The 26,273-nt window shown below is 31.7% G+C and overlaps 1 protein-coding gene across 5 annotated transcripts in view; it reads left to right on the forward strand.

Moving 5' to 3' along the window:
* LOC127706598 (membrane-associated guanylate kinase, WW and PDZ domain-containing protein 2-like) overlaps positions 1-22,615 on the forward strand; it is a 106,443-nt gene extending 83,828 nt beyond the window's left edge. For 3 of the 5 annotated variants that reach the window (XM_052211256.1, XM_052211263.1, XM_052211286.1), the window contains 10 exons: positions 1,034-1,226; positions 1,652-1,780; positions 2,712-2,759; positions 5,870-6,037; positions 10,027-10,061; positions 11,591-11,655; positions 14,731-14,803; positions 17,048-17,203; positions 17,788-17,926; positions 18,520-22,615. In XM_052211256.1, coding sequence (XP_052067216.1) covers positions 1,034-1,226; positions 1,652-1,780; positions 2,712-2,759; positions 5,870-6,037; positions 10,027-10,061; positions 11,591-11,655; positions 14,731-14,803; positions 17,048-17,203; positions 17,788-17,926; positions 18,520-18,674 — 1,161 coding nt within the window. In that variant the 3' untranslated portion in view covers positions 18,675-22,615. The remainder of the gene's footprint in view (positions 1-1,033; positions 1,227-1,651; positions 1,781-2,711; positions 2,760-5,869; positions 6,038-10,026; positions 10,062-11,590; positions 11,656-14,730; positions 14,804-17,047; positions 17,204-17,787; positions 17,927-18,519) is intronic. The other 2 variants (XM_052211271.1, XM_052211278.1) reach the window with 2 other exon arrangements.
* The last annotated feature ends 3,658 nt before the right edge of the window (positions 22,616-26,273 follow it).

The raw sequence follows: 26,273 nt of genomic DNA on the forward strand, positions 1-26,273 counted from the left end.
TCCACATTTTTTTTTGTCATGCTTGAAGATATTGACTTGATATTTGTTATATAGTTTACACCATGACAAGTTATACATGTAGATCAAATTAGCAATTTGTTCCAGTACAATGAATTTTTAACTGGTAGGGGACTATGTATTGCCATTCAATACTCAAAGAATGCTTGTTACATTGTAATAGCTAATGCATAAGCTGGTTCCTGGCTGATTTATATACTTTTTTCATTCTGGTAAATACAAGTGGATTCCAGTTTATGTTATACAATGCTATGATAAAAAAAGTAATTTGTAATGAAGCATTTAATTTTGATATTTATCAGTTAATATTGGATTTTGAATTGAAATTGCATATTGATATGGATTAGGTAAATTATTAGTTTTGAAAATTATAAGGGCGGCCTCTATATTTTCAGTAACAAACATGGCGGAACGTAAACAAACCTCGCGAAATCAAGTTTTTTCTCTTATTGCATGCTTATCTTACTCTATAAACCGTACCCCTGCCTGGCAATATTAATTTTGGAGAAGAAAAAAAACACAGACTATACAAGCCATAATATGTGTTTTATAATATTTCTACAACTGTTGATTACAAATACGGAATAGTTTTTGATTAATTTTTTTTTCAACTTAGCCATATAAGGGGATAAAGCTTAGATAATGTAACTTTTATAAAGGAATGTGTTATGAATTTGCCTACTTTGGTTTGTAGCATGAAAATGAGTACCGCGGCCCCAATTTTGTTATTTTCTGAAAGCAAATTATAAGAGCAATTTTGTTATATTTTATCTTTAAAATTCATCATTTAGCTTTCTTTCTTTTACACTAAATTGGGTTTTCCATGTATAATCTATACAAATTCTGACAATTTTCCTTGACCTATAGCTTGAAAAAAAGCTCTGTAATCCATACTTTTATTATATTTTTGAAAAAAGCATGATATAAACTACATTTTGGCAAATTATAAAAAATTCTATAGATTTAAGTGATCTTAGGCCATATTACTATATATTTTATCAACTGTCTGTTTTAGGTGTCCGTTGGTCATATTGTCCCTGGGGGTGCTGCTGATTTAGACACACGCATTAGAACAGGTGACGAAATCACTCATGTCGATGGCATTTCAGTGCTCAATTCTACACATCAGCGAGTTGTACTGCTGATGACAAATGCTGGAACCACAGGTCGAGTAACGCTGGGTCTTCGGCGCAGAATTTTAGTCTCAGGTAAGAATATCCTAGTAAAAAACAACAACATTCATATTATTATTCTTTGTATTTATTATTTATAAACATACCTTCACATTGACAGCTTACTGAAGAGGCTATGTAGAAAATTCATATTCTGTTGATAAACAATAACTGGTCTACAGGGTTCATTACTAGAACAGTACCACTAAATATATGTAGTTCTTCGCTCAAGTTAATTCATTTTTTTGTAAATTTGAATTTCGTTTATATTTGCAAATGTTTTATTTCAGTTATTTTTCCCATTCTCCAGGTCTTTGCCACAAAGGCTGCTCTGCTAAGATACTTCAGATTCTGTTTTCAGACAGTACACATTTGCCACTTAAGAATTTATTGCAGCTCATCTTCTTTATAATCGATAACTTTTTGTTACATTTATCTTTTGGAACTTTGATTATTTTCAGGAGAAACGTCATACAATGGAATGAGTGAGGTTTATGACATCACAGTGAACCGACGAGAGACAGAAGGGTTTGGTTTTGTCATCATCTCCTCTGTAACCAAATCTGGGTCGGTTATAGGTGAGTTCATCGGTATGTGTCACTTTAGGCAAGGTTATATAGAGAATAGATTACACATTTAGAGCTGATAAAAATTTGGTATCTCAGTAAGGGTTGAGGGGGGGGGGGGGCAAATTGTATACATGTACTTAATACTGTAGATTCGCTATCAGTTGTAGGGTACTAATTTTGTGAATTTCATGGATTAAGATTAACCTCGTAGCTTTTGTATGCAAAATTTGTTAAAACCACAAAATAAGTTTCCAAGAAAAAACAATTTTTCCTTTCCACAAAAAATAAGTGCTCTAGCCTCTACAAAGCTTTAAGTCACGAGTTTTGAAATACTGATAGCTTTTTAGTTTTGAAATATACTTTCATTGTAGGCTTATGAAATTGATAATTTCCCAAAAATGTACAGATATGCATCTGAGATACCAAGTTTTTATAATTTAACATAATTTTTAGCAATATTATCATGACTATGATTTATAATTTAGCAAACTTATCTAGAAAAATCATTTTGAAGTGATGGTATGATATTGAGTGAACAGAGGAAATATTGCTGAAGATTAGATATCAAGATGATAGTTTATTTATAGTGTTTGTTTATAACTATGATTTTATTTTACACTCACTGGAGCTGTTGTTTGTTTCACTGAAAGCAATCCATTCTTGATAATCAGAAGATGGTTACACTGTTTACATGGTTTAAAAGGTAGCACACTTGTAAACACATAATAATCTGTTCTATGTTTTAGAATTCTGTAGAGTTAATTTGACAAAGAATTTATTCTTAATTCCTTTATGTAATAGAACACCTGTTACAGCAGGAGTACATTTATAGATTGATGGATTATAAAATATGAGGAAAATTACAAAAATAAACAATGCAGAAGATTTTCAGATATGTAAAGGGAAAAAATTTAATTTATTTTGTAAAGAGAAAAATGATTGGTTGTTTCAGACGGTGTCAGTGATTGGTTAGATAGGATAAATCTCTATCCTTGGATTGGTGAGATTTTTCACTGTGATTTTTTTGCATCCCTTCACATCAGTCCATAGCATTGTTGCATACTTATTTGTAAATTTGTTTCCATTTAATGGTTTGTAAAATTGCCTCCCTTAAATGGTGTAAATAGATGTTGAACCAGCATTTTAGATTTAAATGCATCATGTTTGAATGTAGTGAAATGTGATTGATCAGATTTATAATTATCTTACCTCCTATAGATTTCTGGGGATATGATTGGTTAAAGGACTACACATGGTGACTATATATATTTGATATAGGGTGTCCTAAAAAATATGGGGTTAGTTACCATATGGGGTTAGTAAGGAGTTACTTCCCTTCAAAACAAAAAAGAAATCTGAAAGGTTTCAACAGACAAGAAATTGAAAATAAATTCATAAAACAAATTTAAAGCTAACCAGTTGTTATTGTTGGCATTTGTTTTTTGTATAGACAAATGGAAGTAGGTTCTTAATACTAAGTATTGAAGACTTAATCACTTTGATAGGCTGCTAGTCTAAATACCACATGTGAAGATAGTCGGTAAGATAAATTCGTTACACGGTGTGCTAGTGACCTAATATGATATATATGGGGTCAGTAAATTCCATATGGGGATTCGAGCTTCGCTCTCACTCCATATGGAATTTACTGACCCCATATATATCGTATTAGGTCACTAACAAACCATGTAACTAATAATACAGACAATTTGATAAAATGTGTATAGAGATGGTAGTCATGTGTGGTGGCATGTATCAATTGAGGAATGCATGCTTATAGGATATTCTGTTGTAACAAAGGTCACACTGGTGTCCTCCATTCATAAACAAAATGTCCCTCATATCAAAAATAATTGTCAGGTCTGTTTCATTTTATATGTAGATTTCAACCCAAAGACGGCTGAAGTTTTCATATGATTTACCATTAAATTCATTAAAAAGATGTGACAGCAACCCAAAGACACAAATGCATAAAATCTAGAGGTCAACATACACAGTAGACAAATGTCTATACATAAAAACTAGAGGTCAACATACACAGTAGACAGGTGTCTATACATTATATCTAGAGGTCAACATACACAGTAGACAGGTGTCTATACATTATATCTAGAGGTCAACATGCACAGTAGACAGGTGTCTATACATTATATCCACAGGTCAACACACACAGTAGATAGGTGTAAATACATAAAATCTAGAGGTCAACATACACAGTAGACAGGTGTCTATACATTACATCTAGAGATGAACATACACAGTAGACAGGTGTCTATACATTATATCTAGAGGTCAACATGAACAGTAGACATGTGTCTATACATAAAATCTAGAGGTCAACATACACAGTAGACAGGTGCCTATACATAAAATCTAGAGGTCAACATACACAGTAGACATGTGTCTATACATAAAATCTAGAGGTCAACATACACAGTAGACATGTGTCTATACATAAAATCGAGAGGTCAACATACACAGTAGACAGGTGTCTATACATAAAATCTAGAGGTCAACATACACAGTAGACAGGTGTCTATACATTATATCTAGAGGTTAACATGCACAGTAGACACATGTCTATACATAAAATCTAGAGGTCAACATACACAGTAAACATGTGTCTATACATAAAATCTAGAGGTCAACATACACAGTAGACAGATGTCTATACATAAAATCTAGAGGTCAACATACACAGTAGACAGGTGTCTATACATAAAATCTAGAGGTTAACATACACAGTAGACAGGTGTCAATACATAAAATCTAGAGGTCAACATACACAGTAGACAGGTGTCTATACATTAAATCTGGAGGTCAACATGCACAGTAGACAGGTGTCTATACATAAAATCTTGAGGTCAACATACACAGTAGACAGGTGTCTATACATAAAATCTGGAGGTCAACATGCACAGTAGACAGGTGTCTATACATTATATCTAGAGGTTAACATACACAGTAGACAGGTGTCTATACATTATATCTAGAGGTTAACATACACAGTAGACAGGTGTCAATAAATCTAACAAAAGCTTTTAAAGTTCAGCCATCAACACCCAATTCTCCAAAAGAACAAAAAACATTAAGATGTAAAATACTGATGAGGTTCCTGACTAAGAACAGCCACATGAAGAAGGCAGATATGTTTTATCAATATGGTTTTGTCTGCATGTGATGAGTTCAGATGGGATATAAGTTGCATCATGTTTAATTTGTGCCTTAAAAAACAAACAGAGGTCAAGTTGACTCAAAAAATGTACTGCTGAGCTCCCTTAATTTAATTGGTAATTGACCACACATTATTTTATTACAAATATCTACCTTTTAGCATGGGCAAATTAATCAAAGATTTTATAAAGTTTAAGTTGGCCTTTTTTGCTCTTTCCATTCTGAGTTATTTTCACATCTTGTATGAACCAGTGTGATCTTGGCATGTAAAATAGGCCAGTTCATGTCAATTTGTATGGTACATCACAACATGAATGAAATTCTTCAATCATGGATTGTCAATATTTCCATATCTTTTATTCCTTTCCAGATTTTAAAAAGATATATTCTTCTTCACATTGTTTGCCATTTATATTTCACTTACACACCCATTATTTTATATCCCTCCGTGCTGTTTGCTTATAAAGAGAGAATATTTTTGTGTGAGTGTATTATCCTAGATATTTTTGCTCTTGTTTGAGGAAATTTTTATTTTAAATTTTATGCTTGCTCTGTTGTTGACCAATTTTTAGCCTTTTTCCATTTAATTATTCACTCAATTCCTGTAATACAAGAAAACATTTAAATCTTTTTTGTTGCATGAAAAAAAAAGCTACATTTTGTATTAATTTTTATCCAGTAGTTTAAGTCTTTATAATATTAATTTTTATAGTGAGCTTACACATGTAATTTGTAGTTTAAAAAATACTACTACAATTTTGTCTTTGTATTTTTTTATCCAGAAGTTTTAGTTTATTAAATAATATAAATTTTTTATACGGCCTAATACATTTGATTTGTAATAAAATGAATATTTTAAAGCACACATAGAAACAGGATCTGTAAGTTTAAGTCAATAACTGTGCAATTACACTAATCTGAAGCTTTTTATTTCAGGTCGAATTTTAGAAAACAGTCCTGCAGAAAGGTGTGGGAGGCTGCATGTAGGGGACAGAATACTGGCCGTTAATGGAGTTGATATCTCATGCATGCACCATGAAGAAATAGTTAACCTGATTAAGGAAGCTGGATATTCTGTAACACTGACTATAGGGATTCCCCAGGGTAAGTTTAATACACAGGACACAGATACTTATTTACACATACCATTGGGATTCCATAGGATAAGTTTAATACACAGGACACAGATACTTAATTACACATACCATTGGGATTCCCTAGGATAAGTTTAATACACAGGACACGGATACCTAATTACACATACCATTGGGATTCCCCAGGGTAAGTTTAATACACAGGACACAGATACTTAATTACACATACCATTGGGATTCCCTAGGATAAGTTTAATACACAGGACATGGATACTTAATTACACATACCATTGGGATTCCCTAGGATAAGTTTAATACACAGGACACAGATACTGAATTACACATACCATTGGGATTCCCCAGGGTAAGTTTAATACACAGGACACAGATACTTAATTACACATACCATTGGGATTCCCTACGATAAGTTTAATACATAGGACACAGATACTTAATTACACATACCATTGGGATTCCCTAGGATAAGTTTAATACACAGAACACAGATACTAAATTACACATACCATTGGGATTCCCTAGGATAAGTTAAATACACAGGACACAGATACTTAATTACACATACCATTGGGATTCCCTAGGATAAGTTTAATACACAGAACACAGATACTAAATTACACATACCATTGGGATTCCCTAGGATAAGTTTAATACACAGGACAAGGATACTTCATTACACATACCATTAGGATGCCCTAGGATAAGTTTAATACACAGGACAAGGATACTTCATTACACATACCATTGGGATTCCCTAGGATAAGTTTAATACAGAGGACAAGGATACTTCATTACACATACCATTAGGATTCCCTAGGATAAGTTTAATACAAAGGACACAGATACTTAATTGCACATACCATTGGGATGCCCTAGGATAAGTTTAATATACAGGACAATGATACTTCATTACACATTCAATAAGGTTTCCCTAGGATAAGTTTGATATACAGGACAATGATACTTCATGACACATTCAATAGGGATTCCCTAGGATAATTTTAATATACAGGACAATGATACTTCATTACACATACCATTGGGCTTCCCTATGATAAGTTTAATATACAGGACAATGATACTTCAATTCACATACCATTGGGGTTCCCTATGATAAGTTTAATATACAGGACAATGATACTTCAATTCACATACCATTGTGCTTCCCTATGATAAGTTTAATATAAAGGACAATGATACTTCATTACACATACCATTGGGGTTCCCTATGATAAGTTTAATATACAGGACAATGATACTTCATTACACATACCATTGTGATTCCCTAGGATAAGTTTGATACACAGGACACGGATACTTAATTACACATACCATTGGGGTTCCCTAGGATAAGTTTAATAAACAGGACAACAATACTTCATTACACATACCATTGGGATTCCTAATGGAAAATACAGGATATACAGGACAATGATGCTTCTTTACACATATCATAAGGATTCCCTAGACCATATTTTAATATACAGGACAATTGTACTTCAATACACATACCATTGGGATTCCCTAGATTAAGTTGGATACACAGGACAAAGATACTTCATTTCACATAACATAGGGATCCCCTAGGATAAGTTTATAGCTCTTCTATAAAAGCATGCAAAGCAAACCTTTGATCAACTTGCTTGCTATGTTTGTTTGGATGTTTGTAAACAAAAGGTAGGTACTCTGTTTCAGTCTGTTTACTATATAATGGAATATGATTGGACAATAAACATTAACTTCATTGCATGTCAATTTTTATTGTCCAATCAAATCCCAGTATTTTTAAAACAGACTGAAACCCAGGATAAGTTTAGTATACAGGACAATGATACTAATAATTACACATACCATTGAGATTCCCAGGATAAGTTTAGTATACAGGACAACAATACTTCATTACACATACCATTGGGATTCCCTAGGATAAGTTTAATATACAGGACAATGATACTTAATTACACATACCATTGAGATTCCCAGGATAAGATTAGTATACAGGACAACAAACTTCATTACACATACCATTGGGATTCCCCAGGATAAGTTTAATATACAGGACAATGATACTTAATTACACATACCATTGGGATTCCCTAGGATAAGTTTAATATACAGGACAATGATACTTAATTACACATACCATTGAGATTCCCTAGGTTAAGTTTAATATACAGGACAATGATACTTCATTACATGTACCATTGGGATTTCCTAGGTTAAGTTTAATATACAGGACAATGATACTTCATTACACATACCATTGGGTTCCCTAGGATAAGTTTGTAATACAGGACAATGATACTTAATTACACATACCATTGGGCTTCCCTATGATAAGTTTAATATACAGGACAATGATACTTCATTACATGTACCATTGGGATTTCCTAGGTTAAGTTTAATATACAGGACAATGATACTTCATTAGACATACCATTGGGTTCCCTAGGATAAGTTTGTAATACAGGACAATGATACTTAATTACACATACCATTGGGCTTCCCTATGATAAGTTTAATATACAGGACAATGATACTTCAATACACATACCATTTGGATTCTCCAGGGTAGAATATGGTTAAATACATGATATGTACAGGTTAAGCTTCTCCCATATATTGATTATTAAGATTACAAAGAATAATTTATCAGGAATTGCTGCTTCCTTACAGTGGAAAGTTATCATTGGGTTGGGTATTTTCTCTACTAACTGATGACAAAAGGGTGATGATCCATAACATTGGATTTTAATTTAGAAGATATTTTCCAAGATGATATACTAAAGAATGTTATGTTCCATGACATTGTATTTTAGAAAGTAATTTTCCATTACAATGTATTTAAAATTATGATGCTCCATAACATTATATTTTACTTTAGAAACAAATTTTCTATGACATTGTATTTAATGAAGGGATGTTTCATGACATTTTATTTTACTCTAGTAAGTAATGTTCCTTGACATTGTATTTTAATTTGGAAGTTGCTGTTCCATGAGATTTTATTATACTTTGGAAGTTGCTGTTCCATGACAATGTATTTTATTTTGGAAGTTGCTATTCCATGACATTGTATTTTACCTTTAAAGTTACTGTTCCACAACTTTATATTTTACTATGGACATGATGGAAGTTGATGTTCCATGACATTGTATTTTACTTTGGATGTTGATGTTCCATGACATTGAATTTTACTTTGTAAGTTGATGTTCCATGACTTTGTATTATACTTTGGAAGTTGCTGTTCCATGACATTATATTTTACTCTGGAAGTTGATGTTCAATGACATTGTATTTTACTTTGGATGTTAATGTTCCATGACATTGTATTTAACTTTAGAAGATGATGTTCCATGACATTGTATTATACTTTGGAAGTTGATGTTCCATGACATTGTATTTAACTTTGGAAGATGATGTTCCATGACATTGTATTTTACTTTAGAAGTTGATGTTCCATGACATGGTATTTTACTTTAATTTGGAAGTTGATGTTCCATGACACGGTATTTTACTTTAATTTGGAAGTTGATGTACCATGACATTGTATTTTACTTTGGATGTTGATGTTGCATGACATTGTATTTAACATTGTAAGTTGATATTCCATGACATGGCATTTTACTTGTAAGTTGATGTTCCATGACATGGCATTTTACTTTGGAAGTTGCTGTTCCATGACATTGTATTTTACTTTGGATGTTGATGTTCCATGACATTGTATTTAACATTGTAAGTTGATGTTCCATGACATGACATTTTACTTTGTAAGTTGATGTTCCATGACATGGCATTTTACTTTGGAAGTTGCTGTTCCATGACATTATATTTTACTTTGGAAGTTCATGTTACATGACATTGTATTTTACTTCAGAAAGGGGATGGTCCTTGACCAAAGACAATTCAACTTCAGTGTAAAAGTTGATAACAAAACAGTTAACCAGACTATAAATCTGATTATTTTTTCTTCATTTTCAGATGATGCTTCAAGTACTACATCAAATTCTCAAAAGGTAAGATAGTTATCAGAAATGCAGTTGATCCATGTCAAAGTTTGATTGTGTTTTCTTTATCTTGGACTTTCCTGCCTTCTTATGAAACATTAAGAGCACCATTTCTTCAATTGAATATACTGATAACCAACTAATTTTTGTGAGCAACCTAATTTTGCAAATTTTGAGAATTTAAAAATAACATAACAATTGAATATAAATTGTGGAAAATATTTAAAATTTAGATCTCCCTTCATATAGATACATCAAGAAATTTTTAAATCGTGAAAATAAATCAGTGAATTCAGCTAGAAAGGGCTATATGCAAAATAAAGTATCTATGAAAAATGGGTTAGTTTACGGTTTGCCATAGAGAAAATGCTTCCCTTGTGTGGCGAAGAGGAAGACCTCCTCAACAATCATGTTCTTCTCTCAATAAATGCTGGATCATCACAACAAAAAAGCTAAGTTGTAAATAGTACCAGTATATGAAAACAATGTGAAGGTGGTAATAAAACCATGATTTATTTTATCAGAAAAAAAGGTGATTTTATTAAAAAAACATTGTTAAAGGGAGGTAATTCAATAGTTAATTAATAAAGTAAACTGTGTTTACATGTACAATGAAAGGAGATATGTGGTATCAGTCAATGGGGCTTAAATCCTACAACACAAAAAAGGCTTCTGGACTCGTTTAATGTAATGTTTGAATTTTAAATTAATTCAATTCATTAACAAATAGAACAGGTTTAATGTTTATGAAGTTTGTGCAACAAAACCTTAGAGGTTAACATACAGACTTCAACCCTATACAAGTGTTGTAAGTGTACAGCAACTATTACTGCAGAATATATAATGGCTAAGGAATACTGCAACCTTAGAGGTTAACATACAGACTTCAACCCTATACAAGTGTTGTAAGTGTACAGCAACATTACTGCAGAATATATAATGGCTATGGAATACTACAACACTAGAGGTTAACATACAGACTTCGTACCTATACAAGTGTTGTATGTGTACAGCAACAATTACTGCAGAATATATAATGGCTATGGAATACTACAACCCTAAAGGTTAACATACAGACTTCGTACCTATACAAGTGTTGTAAGTGTACAGCAACAATTTCTGCAGAATATATAATGGCTATGGAATACTACAACCCTAGAGGTTAACATACAGACTTCGTACCTATACAAGTGTTGTAAGTGTACAGCAACAATTACTGCAGAATATATAATGGCTATGGAATACTACAACCCTAGAGGTTAACATACAGACTTCGTACCTATACAAGTGTTGTAAGTGTACAGCAACAATTACTGCGGAATATATAATGGCTATGGAATACTACAACCCTAGAGGTTAACATACAGACTTCAACCCTATACAAGTGTTGTAAGTGTACAGCAACATTACTGCAGAATATATAATGGCTAAGGAAAACTACCGAACAAAAAATATAGAATTCTGTGCTATTTAAGGAAAAGTGTGAAATATAAGTTTGAAATATATTGTTAATTGATAGATATTTATGTTTATTTCAGGGTTCTCAGGGCTCAATGGTAAATGCAATGGCTTATCCCACTTCTAATGATACTAATATGAGAAGGTAAGGAGATCATTCCTTGTGATAAGGTTTAATTATGAACACCACCTTGGATTTCAATGTTGACAAAGATAAAGAAGAAACTAATGAATTAAAAAGTAATTGTTTCCCTTGTGGTAAAAAAAATATATAAAAACACCCATTTTGCTGTACATTTTCAAACTTGGTGATTTTTTGCCAAGTCTTGGTCTACAGTTACTCATACTCTCAATATGATAGCTACACTTTACAGAATAGAATTTTAAAATTCAAGTGACAGGATGTGTATAGAATATTTCAACTTTTCACTATTTTAAAACAATAATAGCTGCATAAGATATAAAGGTAATATATCACATAAAACTGTTACACATTTGTTAATTGATTTTTGTCGAGCCTGCGACTTTTGTCGCAAAAGCGAGACATAGTGATCCTACATTCCGTCGTCGGCGTCCACAAATATTCACTCTGTGGTTCAAGTTTTTATACGCCCGTTTACGGGACGTATTATGTTATACCGTTGTCCGTCTGTCATCAACATGTCGGACATTAACTCAAAAATGCTTTAACCAATTTGCATAAAACTTTGATGAATTGTTTATATCTATTGACGTGAGCTCTCTTTCGTTTTTTCAAGTTAGGGGTTTTATTCATAAAAAAAGGGGGATTTTCCAGTTTTCGGACAATAACTCAAAATTGCTTTCAGCAGTTCTTATGAAACTTTGGTGAATTGTTGATATCTATTGATGTAAGCTCCCTTTAGAATTTTGTAAATTTTAGATTTTACATTTCAGAGTTATGGTGTTTTGTTCATTAAAAAGGGGGGATTTTCCAGTTTTCAGACAATAACTCGAAAATGCTCCAGCAATTCTTATGAAACTTTGGTGAATTGATTATATCTATTGATGTAAGCGCCCTTTAGAATTTTATAAATTTTATTTGTTTATAGTCTGACAACAGATTTACTAAGTATTGCGCAACAGCATAGTGTATTGCACAACAGGAAGAAATCTTTAATTGAATATAAAATCAATTCATATAACCAATTTCAAGTTCTTTGACTACATTTATACAGATACCTATAATATGTCAAATATTTAATTACAATCCAAATTCAGGCCTGTATCAAGCTTGAATATTGTGCCCATTTTTGCCCCAACTGTTCAGGGTTGGACTTCTTAATAACTTTCTTAAACTATCCTGGATTTCTACCAAACATGGACAGAAGCTTGTTTATGATTATAAGATAGTATCCAGAGGTAAATTTTGTAAAAAAAAAATCCTGTTTTTCCTTATTTTACTAATAAATGGACTTAGTTTTTCTGCCAGTTAACATTACATTCACTCTGTGGTTAAAGTTTTTCAAATTTTAATAACTTTCTTAAACTATCCTGGATTTGTACCAAACTTGGACAGAAGCTTTTTTATGATCAAAAGATAGTATCCAGAGGAAATTTTGTAAAAATATATTTCCTGTTTTTCCGTATATTACTTATAAATGGACTTAGTTTTTCTTCCAGTTAACATTACATACAGTCTGTAGTTAAAGTTTTTAAAACATTTTTTAGATTCATAAACCATTCTGGATTTTTACCAAACTTGGACAGAAGCTTCTTACAATCAAAAGATAGTATCTATAAGAAAATTTTGAATAATTTTTTCCCCATTTTTGTTGAGCCTGTGACTAGCAGCAAAAGTAGGCGAGACACTGGGTTCCACGGAACCATTACGAACTTTTTTTATCTCAGCAATTGAAATATGAAACTTATAATCCATTGAACAAAAGAATATAATTTATATAATGTCACTATGTAGTGAAGATAACTTCTGTGACACCCCATACATCAATTAATTGTAAAATTAAACATGCATGTATTATGGAAACATTTCTTTAAAGGGATAGAAGCTACGATTTTGACAAAATTATGACCAAGTTTTAAAGCTGCTAAAATCAAAGATATGTACTTTAAATTAACAATAAGATCGGTGGAATGTTTATGTAAAGTACAGAAGTGTTAATAATTGATAATTAATATCGTGTAGCGTGCCTTTTCATCTCATTAATTATGCATCGGGTTTACTTCCCGAACTTTGCTGACACAGCGAGTGAGATGACCAAGATATAAATAAATATGAACATGTGCTTTTGTTTTCTTACGTATTTGACAATTTCTTTAGATTGAAACCATTTATCAAATTATGTAAACAACAAAATATACCAAATGCCTGCAAATTATTCGAACCCAAGGTTCTCCAACAATGGCATTATTATACACTTGTTTTATATTTGTATGACAATCCAATGCCGATAACGTATACACGTGTTTGTGAATTGAATTGGGGCCTTCATGCAGGGTACACTGGAAGAATAATATTAAATTGTAAGAAGTTGATTTTTAATGTCTTCTAAGTTGTGAGATCACTGCTCTTAAATTTATAAAGATATTTTGGACAATAATGATTTGAACACGTCACGATTTATTTTCATGTGATCTGGATTCGAAAAGTTCAGAAATGTTTTTTTACATTTCACAAACCGTCGTAATGTCGACTGCTTATATAATGACTTTATCTGCGTGTCAGGTGTTTGTAAATGATTCTAATGACCGATCTCATCGCCGTTATTTATTTTCAATTTACAATAACTTGTCTGCACCTCTTTACTGTTTCTTTTTCTCGCAGAAACTGTAAACACACGTTCCATTTCCGCGATAACATTCCTCTGTTCGACATTTTCCCTTCGAGGGACAACTTGCGATTGCGCATTGGGAACTGCGGAGTTAAGGTCAACATAGGTCATATGAATAAGGGTTGGCTTAACATCGAATTTTTGTCTATTGACAAAAATTAAATTCAGGTGTAAAATGTTAAAAAGCTTCGAAACGCTAATTGGGGTAAACAGTGATGGTTTTATTCATTCTAAATAAACCTTTTGTACAAAATCCGGCATATAGATTAGAAAAATAATTTTAATGAAAATCGTAGCTACTATCCGTTTAACATCCAAAATATTGACATCACCAAACAAAAGGATAATTTCATTACATTAAAGTATATTAATTTTAGATTGCATTGTTATGTTACGGTTGTTTATTGTAGGTATCCACCACCGCCATTACCAGGGGATAGAATGAAAGAAATCAATAGACAGCGTAGTGTGTCTAATCATCAGGTAATCAAGTAATATATTGACCTAAGATGTTAAGTCATCAGGTAATCAAACACTATTTCCCATACTAAGTTAATCAAACGCTCTTTCACATACTCAGGTATTCACACACTATTTCATATACGTAGGTAAAAAAAAACACTATTTCCCATAATTAGGTAATCAAAGACTATAACCCAAACTAAGGTAATCAAAAGCTATTTTACATACTTAGGTATTCACATGCTATTTCACATACTTGGGTAATGAACACTATTTCCCATACTTAGGTAATCAAACAGTATTTCACATACTTATGTAATTAACACTATATTTCCCATATTAAGTTAATCAAATAGTATTTCACATACTTGGGTATCAAAATGCTATTCCTATACTTAGGTACTCAAACACTATTTCACAAACTTAGGTTATTGAACACTATTTCACATACTTAGGTAATTGAACACTATTTCACATACTTTGGTAAGCAAACACTATTTCACATACTTAGGTAATCAAACAGTATTTCCCATATTTTCACATACTAAGGTAAGCAAACACTATTTCACATACTTAGGTATTCACATTCTATTTCACAAACTTAGGTAATTGGTCCGAGTACACAGTTATTTCGTAGTGCATTTCTTTTAGACAATAAATGAAAATTAAAAAAATCCCACCTGCGCTTTCTCAATTATATTTTTACAGTGTGTTGTACTACTTTTGGGACAAATTATATAAAAATTATAGAAAACTTCATCGGCTCTAACTCAAAATATGGACAATTTTATGTTAAGGGGGTCTTCAAATCTTTTGACAGCTTCCGAAGTGCTAATTTTTAACATTTTTCAGCTGGACCAAATCACTACTTTACTTTAAAATTCATGACCCAAATTTTTTTACAGTGTCATTTCCCCCCCCCCACCCTTCTTGCTATTTGAGTCATAAAACATGGAGAAATAAATTTGGAAGGGGTATAAAAAAAATTAGCAAGTAACACACTGTCCACACTAGGGACTATATTCGTGGACAACGAAAATCAAAGGACGATAACTTTGTACTCGGACAAATTGAACACTATTTCACATTCTTAGGTAATCATACAGTATTTCACATACTTTCACATACTTAGGTAAACAAAAAGTTTTCCTATACTTAGGTGATCAAACAGTATTTCCCATACTTTCACATACTTAGGTAAACAAAAAGTTTTCCTCTACTTAGGTGATCAAACAGTATTTCCCATACTTAGGTAATCAAACAGTATTTCTTTTACTAAGATAATCAAACAGTATTAATCAAACACTATTTTCAATACTTTGTTTATCAAACACGATGTCCCATACTTTAGTTATCATACAGTATTTGCCATACTTATTGCAATCAAATAGTATGTTCCATATTTAGGTAATCAAATAGTATTTCTCATACTTAGGTAATCAAACACTTTCTCACATACTTAGGTAATCAAACATTATTTCCCTTACTTGGGTAATCAAACAGTATTTCCCATACTGAGGTAATCAAACCAAGTGTGACAAGTCATCAGGTAAATAAACAGTATTTCTCATACTGAGGTAATCAAACCAAGTGTGACAAGTCATCAGGTAAATAAACAGTATTTCTCATACTGAGGTAATCAAACCAAGTGTGACAAGTCATCAGGTAAATAAACAGTATTTCTCATACTGAGGTAATCAAACCAAGTGTGACAAGTCATCAGGTAAATAAACAGTATTTCCCATACTGTTTCTCATACTGAGGTAATCAAACCAAGTGTGACAAGTCATCAGGTAAATAAACAGTATTTCTCATACTGAGGTAATCAAACCAAGTGTGACAAGTCATCAGGTAATCAAACAGTATTTCCCATACTGAGGTAATCAAACCAAGTGTGACAAGTCATCAGGTAAATAAACAGTATTTCTCATACTTAGGTAATCAAATAATATTTCTTGTACTAAGTATTTTAAGTCATTAGGTAAATAATTAATTATTACTTAATTAATCAAACAAAGTGTGTCAAGACTTTAGGATATTAAACAGTATTTCATGATTGGAGGATTTATTAATTTTGATGGAATACTAATTTTCAAGACTGTCATGGGAAGGGAAAACCACAAATTTGAATTCTTGAAGAAATAGACCTTTTTGTAACTTTGTTAGGGGCAAATGATTGAACCACAAAAAAAGGTAATCAAGAAAAGGTAAATAGTCTACATCTATACAAATTGATTTTGATTGATTTTTTGTTTATAATTATAGCATTCAGATGAGGAGGAATATTTAGTTGTTGAACTTCAGAGGGGCTCCAGAGGGTTTGGTTTTTCAATACGTGGAGGGACAGAATTCAACAGTATGCCTCTTTTTGTATTACGGATAGCAGAAGATGGCTCTGCTGATATGGATGGCAGACTAAGGGTAAGAAACTATATAGGGTCTGAATTTGAGTAGGGGTAAAAAAAAAATCCATATACTTTTTCCCTCTTTACTGAATTGTTATCCCATATTTGAGGGGAAAACAATATACAATATATATGTCATATCTTGTAATGTTAATTATCTTTACTAAGGGAAGTGTACATTTAAATTTTTACAAAATTATTATACATAAATGTCATTAAGACAGCAACCCAACAATAATAAAACTAAGAAAAACATCAACCTACACTTTATATATATAGTTTATAATAAATGACAAGCATTAATGCCATATCTAAACTCCAAAATAATCCAGAGTTTAGACAAACTAGGAATTCGTAAAAAAAAATTGACAAACAACACCACATTCCGTAAAAGTGATAAAACCAATGAGAAACAATGACAATCACTAATGAGGGTCAAGACATGGACCAAACACATGATCATGTGGAGGGGTTAAATAGTTTTATGATTATTCAACCCTCCCATTCCCTCTTTCCTTTATGCTCACAAACAAATTATCTAAAGGAGATTGATATTTTATGTTTAAGAAATGTGCAATATAATACCAATTGATATTTCAGGTGGGAGATCAGATTTTAGAAATAAACGGGTTCAGAACAGACAATATGAGTCATTCTGATGCTATAGATGTTATACAGAATGGAGGAACAAATGTTAGGTTACTGATTAAACGTACAGGAAAACTGCCTCCAAGTTTTGGTAAGTATGGGAAGATTTTCATCAGAACAAGAATTCTTTCTTAGATACAGTATTACCCCTCTATTTTGATTCCACCACCAAATGTATCTCTGATATTAAAGACAAAAACCTCAAGTATCGACAGTTTTTATTAATGTGAAATGACCTCTCAAAAATCTGCAACTTTTAAATATGCTCAACAAAAGTTTTTTTTTGTGCGAAAAAAACTTAAGAGTTTGCTCATCATATCAATGTCATGGATCATAAAGCAAAAGTGTTTCTAATTTAACCCATGGTATAGAATAAATAAGGTACACTGGTATCAAAATTATGGAAAATTATTGTCACGTAAACTGTATCTGGACAGGTGTGGCAACATCAGAAGACACCCCCAACGTTAAAGATAGGCTCTTATAATAGACTGTCTATACATTGCATTTATCTAATAATTAGCTTTCCAATGATCATTAAAGTGTGGGAAGTTGTAGGTTGTAGTCAAAATGATTTGTTTGTCTAGGGTTATATGTCTTCCATGGGACTGTCACCATGTGAGCTAGCATATAAAAAAAATAGTAGAGGTTGTAGACACATTGTTTTGTTATTTTGTTTTTCAGAAAATAATCCTGTCAGCAATCGTTATGGACCTTCAGTGACAGCACCAATGTCAAATGGACCAATAGGTCAAAGTTCACCTTATCTAGGTCGCAGAACTTTTGACCCTCGTGATGAACAGCAATTCTACAATTATAATCGACAGTATAACTATTAATACTCTGGGTCAGTACGGGGACATTATAACAATCTGTGATAAATCATGTTTGCATCATGTGATTCAGTCATGTGACATTTTGTACACAAATCATGTGATTTAGTCATTAAATGTATATTGTCTACACAACTAATGCATCAATTTACAAGGTCATGTGATAAACTAATACAAGATCACATGATTTTGTCATGATATTACAATGTTTTGTTTAGTGATTATCATTCATGTTATAGTATTTTTAATCATTTAAATGGCTGTTATTTTTTAACTAGTCTTGTTTGGAATTTGGTTGTAATTTTTAAATCTAGTTCATTTACAACTAGCTTAAGGCATTTTGTGGGGGGAGTGTAATGTTAGGGTTTTAAATGAAACTGTTAGTGCTATTTTTATGCAAATGACTATGCAAGTTGTGATTATTATTTTGTATTAGATTTGCTTGTGGTTGTGTTTTAATAAAAATACTATAAGGTTGACAAATATAGTTTTTACATCAAATTATTTCAAAATATTTTATAATTTTTATTTGGATACTCATATATGACTGACTTATTTCAAATAAACTTGAAAAATAATAATAAAAAAAAAAGCATAATTGTGTTTCAAACAATGCATTCAAATAAATTGTGAAATTTGTTATTTCTTTTAGTGTGCCATTTAACTATAGCATTCCAAATTTTGTCCTGATGTTCCTTTATAAGTCATTATTTTTCTTTGTTAATAACTTAGTCAATAACAGTCGTTGTTTAAATTCTTGTTCTTCAATACACAATTGCTCTTCCCTACAATTGTAATATATAGTAAATAGTTATAATCAAAACATGTTTATTTACCATTTTGCATTTACAAATTTTATTTTTTCATTGTAAAGTTTCATATATATATGCATATTTATAATGCAGATCTATGCATGAAAAAAAATACATATCTATTATTATTATTCTTAAAACAAATGTTAATTTATATATATTTGTTTTTTATTTACTGTAATAATTGTATGAGGTTTAGGATTTACTAATATGAACAGGGGAGTTAAAAATTTATAAAAAATATCTGTACTAAGATATATTTCATTAATTCATTCAAGCAATTAAAATGAATATCCAGAAATGATTATGTAGCAGACTTTTATACCAGGAAGTATGAAACATCTTTATAATAATATTGATTTTTCAGGAGAACTGAGTGATGTTCATTTAAACTTACATGATACACAGGGATATCAGTCTGATAATGGCGTACAATAGAAGTATTTCCTTCTGAGTACTGGTTTCATTAGATATGATTTCTGTCCCTGGATGTCTCCTGTATGTTTATATGTATCAGTTGGATTTACAGTGTAAAGCAATTATACTATATATGTTATATTAGCAGAAAATGATGGTTTAAAATAATAAATGAGGGAGGGAATTAGGACTGTTCCAGAATTAAACACATGGGAGGCACTTTTTAAGACCATGACCACCAATAAAATAAAAAAAAAAAAAATCATTTTACTTGTCACTTTTACAAAATTCTAAGGAAAATGCAACCACCCATATTTTATTAATTTGAGTACCCCCCCCACATTCCTCCACCATATAAACTTTGAAACAGTCCTTACAATAATATTAGTATATATGATGTTTTTCTTTTAAAACTTTTGTGCTTATTGGAAGGAGCTATTTATGGTTGTTGATGGTAGAGGGGCATTATGTTTTTCGGTCTGTGCTTCCGTTCGTTTGTCCGTCTGTCCATCTGTCCCGCTTCAGATTAAAGTTTTTGGTCAAGGTAGTTTTTGATGAAGTTGAAGTCCAATCAACTTGAAACTTAGTACACATGTTCCCTATGATATGATCGTTCTAATTTTAATGCCAAATTAGAGTTTTGACCCCAGATTCACGGACCACTGATAGTGCGAGTGGGGCATCCGTGTACTATAGATACATTCTTGTTTTTGTATCTTTTAAATCTGCTGTCTGGATTTGGGATAATACCAAAAATAAAGTTTTTGTATCATTCATTCGGTAGATGTTTTTTTCAGAGGAAAATAATTATTTTTAAATACAGAAGAGAAGCAAAATGAACATTGATAGAAATGATAAAACAGCTTAATTTGTCACATCATTTGTACTACTTTTCGACAAACCTGTAAATCTTACTATATATAAATATATGTTCTCCAGAAAACTGTGTAGATCTGACTACCTACCAATACATGTTGGTAATTATAAAGACTTGTTGGTCCAGCTATTTACTAGTATATAGTGGTATTTAGATAGATTTGTAGATCTGACTACTTACCACAATAAATACTATCTTGCCAAAATCTGACTGTGATGAATAGATATAGTCTGCTTCAAATAGAAATCACAATAAGTTGTTCTTGCACTAGATATAAATGTATAGATTTTTAAATTCTTTTCAATTATGTCAGTTCTCTTTCATTGCTACTTACACAATACAGCAGATCCACATATCTGTTGTGTGAAGAAAATGTTTCAATTATTCAAAGTTATCAATACCAAAACTTGTAATCCATAGTTTATGATACTGTATCAAAATTTGGAGAATATCATGTGTTCAGAAAAAAACAAATAATTATATGCATGTGTATAGTTGTCAATATTATGTGTTTTATTTAGAACACATACCAAAGGAAATATTAGTGTAGGTGTAACTAAGGATAGACATATATATATTTGACCATTTATAATCAGATTGCATATGGAGCAAAATTTATATAACGTAACTGTTTTTGACAATTCTTATAAAAGACAACATACCTAAGAAAATGTTTCAAACAAAGGTCTAGGTTAAGATTGATGGTTGCTTGTTTCAAGTTCAATGACTCCAGTAAAAGATATGCATTATATATAATTTGGATACATAATAGGGGAGAGAATTCTTGTTAGTTAGTCCTTTTTTCTGGGGAGATAACTCTAGTAAGTCAATCCTTTAACACAAAGGGAGGTAAACTCTTGCAAATCTGTTCTTTTAACATACAGGTGCCTTTTACTTCGGTTTGTAAGTTGGTTGACACCCTTTCTGTTTTTTTTTTTGTTGGGTGCTGTCTCATTGTCATGTAACCCTAATTTTCTTAAATTTGTACAACATTTAGAAATTATTGTTAATTTAAAACATCTTATTTATACAGACTTGAGATTTATTTCCAAAGCAATTTGAGATTCTGTTTGGAACCTTTAAGCTTATTTTTTTATACATACTTTTGAGAAAATTATGGCATATAAATATTTATAACCAAATTAAGATACATCCTTAAATCTTCTTCATCACCAATAATTAGTTCATTGGTTTGGCAGCAATTATTTGTGCAATGTCTTCTGTCTTGACATAATCATCAGTTCATTAGCCAACATGCTACATATCCTGACCTTGAAACCTTAGTGCCGTCCTTTAAACATTTAAGTGCCTATTTCCTCACTGTGTAAGAAAAATCCTTCCATTTTACAAAAAAGTAAAGATGAAAGAAGAGCAGTTTAGTTTGTCTGTTTGCATTTAGAAGAGAACAAAACAGATGGAGTGAGATCATTTTCAAGTTTCAGTCCTTTAGAGGATTAAATGATATTTTTCAGACTCAGACAATCTGTCAGACTGTTTCATTTACATTTGCTGTATACTGAGCATTTAATACTTCCTCTATATAATCATTATGTACAAATAAATATAGGAATAACCCTGAGTCATTCTGTTTTAACTGTCACAAATTCATTTTTCTAACAACATTTAAAATAAAAGTTGAACAATCTGATCTGAAACACCTATAATAGCATTATGTACAACACTGTCTTCTGCTTCAGTTTGTTTGCTGGTAAAGCTGTTTTAACCAGTAGCTTTTAGAAGTTGTGTATTATATTGTGTATTATATTGTATATATGATTAACATGTATAGTATCAATTTTGTACATTGTACAGAGAAAGATATTAAAACAGTTTTAAAATGATATTTGTTCTTCTTCCTTCCCTGAAATGCTGATATTTTAGCTCCCCCTTTTATTACCTTAAGTTTGGAGGCATATATAATTATCCTTGCCCATCATCAATTCTTTCATCTGTCCTTCCCACATAAGGTGCTTCTGACATAGGGTTGTTTGTCAACCTTTTTCCACTTTCAATTACTAAGCTAGGACTTTTATATTATTCAGGGTTGTAGTACATATACTATGCATAATTATTAATAGGATGTTAAACTTTGTCAGGTATGGCAATGTCGTCCTCATCTGAAGACATTTGGTTTCTAGACACTAACTTGAGTATAAGTGTATGGATCTCTATGAAATTGCACCATACGGTTCCTTACCACAAAAGGAAGGTAGGGATTGATTTTATGGGTTATTGTTCCAACTGTTTAGGAATAAGGGGCCAGAAACAAGCATTTTTGTCTCGCCTTGACGGCGTCAAAAAGCAAGACAAAGGTATGCTGTTTCCGGCGACGGCATCAACAATGTATTAGTTTGTGATTAGGTCTAGTTTATGGTGTTCCACTAGTGGTAGGTCAATGATATTTGGTATGCAGTTGTATTGGCACATCTCATGGAGATTATTTGACCCTGCCCCCTCAGTCATGGTCTATTGACTTTGAAACTTTTGCTTAGTTTACATGTATTAGTTTGTGATTAGGTCAGTTTAAGATGAACCGCTAATTTTAAGTCATTGATATTTGGTATGCAAATTTATTGGCATTTGCAAGTCTCGTTTCCATGGAGATTATTTGGCCCCACCACCTCATCATGGTTCATTGACTGAGAAATTTTTAAATAGTTTACAAGTTAATGTTTGTGTTTAGGTTTGTTTACAGGGAATGACTTGTGATAATTCAATGGTATTTGGTATGCAGTTGTATTGGCTTTTGCACATCTCATTCCCATGGAGATTGTTTAGCCATCTACTGTCAGTCGTGGTTTATTGACTTTGAATCTTACATGTTAAAGTATTGCTATTTTAATTTCAACTTTTGCATTATCAAAATTACAAAAAGGTGAGACATATTTCTGTGTTAACAGTTTATTCTAGTTTCAGGACAATAACTTGTGTATAAGTGTATGGATCTCTAGGAAATTGTTCTACAAGATTTCATTCCAAAAAAGGAAGGTTGGGATTGATTTTTGGGGTTATGGCCCTGACTGTTCAGGAAAAAGAGTCCAAAAACAATACCTTTCAAATACTTTGTATAAATTGCTTATTTCTTGACCAATTTCAATGGAGTTTAACTCAAAGTTTTGAATTTTTGAGGTTCTTTTATATGCTGAATCTAACCGTATATTTAGATTATGGATTTTGGGTCTCATTATCAATTTGGCCCACATTGATGTCCAAAGGGTTTTAAATTGAACTTTGTTTGATTTCATAAAAAAATGAATTCTTGAGGTTCTTTGATATGCTGTATCTAACCATATATTTAGATTTTAGATATTGGCCATAATAGGTAAATGTCCAATTAAAATTTTTAAGTTCTTAGACCACATTCATTCTGTGTCAGGAACCTATGATATGTCAAATATTTAATCACAATCCAAATTCAGAGCTGTTACACACAATTACTAGAAATTGTAAGTAGATTCATAGTTTGAAAATAGATACAGCATCAAATTCTAGTTTTAGAGAAGAATTATGTATAAATACAGTTTGAAATTTACTGTTCATTATTAGATAATTTGAAAAATAATTAAATCCCTTGTATCAATGATGAATGATATTATAGGAAATTGTTTTTTTTTTTTTTTTTCATTTTTTTTGTAAATTTGTTTGAAGAACTTATGGTTGGTTTGTTTGTTATTCTGTATTAACTAATTTCAGAATGCTAAAAATAAAATATTTTTTATGACACGAATCCCTTTAAAAACTTAGCTAATATTGTCCATTAACAAATATATGAAATAAATTCTTGGTATACTTGAATATGCTGAATCTTATAGCAATATCAAACACCCCAAAAATATTAATTAATTTGATAAAAGGTTTCCTACCAATTACAGCTTGAACTAAATCTCTTTATGGAACATTTAAAAAACTTAGCTAATATTGTCCATTAATAGATAAATAAATTAAAGACTTGGTGTACTTGGATATGGTATTTAGATTTTGGATATTGGACCATAATAGGTAAATGTCGAATTTCATATTTCAAACTTTTCTGTTCTTTGGCCACATTCATTCTGTGTCAGAAACATATGCTGTGTCAAATATTTAATCACAATCCAAATTCAGAGCTGTATCAAGCTTGAATGTAGTGTCCATACTTGCCCCAACTGTTCAGGGTTCGACCTCTGGTGTTGTATCAAGCACGGCCCCGGAGCAGTATTTTCTTTTGTGAACTTATGCCTGTAGGGTTTGCCTGCTTACCTGCTATTGGTTACAAGTTTGAACTTCATATTAAGCAAATGTTTGTACACAGTATACTACGGTTGTACACAGTATACCACGGTTGTACACAATATACTATGGTTGTGCACACTTTTGACTTTTTCAATTCTCCACAAATAACTGAATGTTGAATGTCATAATTTTTGTTGAGCTGCAACATTTTGTCGATGAAGGGAAACAGCAATCTTACATTACATTTGGTTTGCATGGTCAATATTTAAATTCTGTTTGTGGTTAAAGGTATTTTAAACATGAATAACCTTGTGAAACCATTCATGGAATTTAGTAAAACTTGGATAGAAGCTTTTTTAATGACCAAAATAAAGTATCCAGGGCAAATTTTGAAAATATTTCATAATTATATTTTCAACCTGGTTATCTGAAGGAAAAATTAAGTTATTAGTCCCCTACCGACGAACTCGAAGGGACTTTTGGTTCGCACTCCGTCCGTCTGTCTGTCTGTCTGTCTGTCCATCCGTCAGTCCGGCAAATCAGTTTTCCACACTTTTTTTCTACGTGCTAACTGCTTGAAGATATTGATTTGATATTTGGTGTATTGTTTTATCATTACAGTTCAAGTTCGAATTTTGTTACGGTCTGACGATTTTGTGCAGAGTTATGGTCCTTGAACTATAGAAAAGTTCACTCAAATAATCAGTTTTCCGCACGTTTTTTTGGTCATGATTTGATATTTGGTATATAGTTTTATCATGACAAGTTACAGATCAAGTTCAAATTTTGTTCCGTTCTTATGATTTTGTGCAGAGTTATGGTCCTTGGACTTCGCAAATTCACTCAAATAATCAGTTTTCCTCACTTTTTTTCGTCATGCTTGAAGATATTGATTTGATAATTGGTATATAGTTTTTATCATGACAAGTTATAGATAAAGTTAGCATTTTGTTCCAATACAATGAATTTTTAACCGGTACGGGACTATGTATTGCCAGGCAATACTCACAGAATGCTTGCTTAATTTAAGTACGACGGGTGGGCTGCTGCCAACAGTTTCCGTGCAATAACTTTGAACCGTTCAACCAATACTTTTCTAATTTAATACGTTGTTACTGATGACAAGACGTAGGTCAAGTTCGATACTGATGATTTTCACTTTACTGTTCAGGTGTTATTGTCCTTGATCTATTGGAAAATTGCATTTTATGCTGTTTCCGTGCAATTACTTATGAACCACTCAACCAATTCTTTTAAAATTTTAATATGTTGTTACTGATGACAAAA

Source organism: Mytilus californianus, unplaced genomic scaffold, assembly GCF_021869535.1.
Source record: "Mytilus californianus isolate M0D057914Y unplaced genomic scaffold, xbMytCali1.0.p SCAF_1, whole genome shotgun sequence".
NCBI lineage: Eukaryota > Metazoa > Mollusca > Bivalvia > Mytilida > Mytilidae > Mytilus > Mytilus californianus.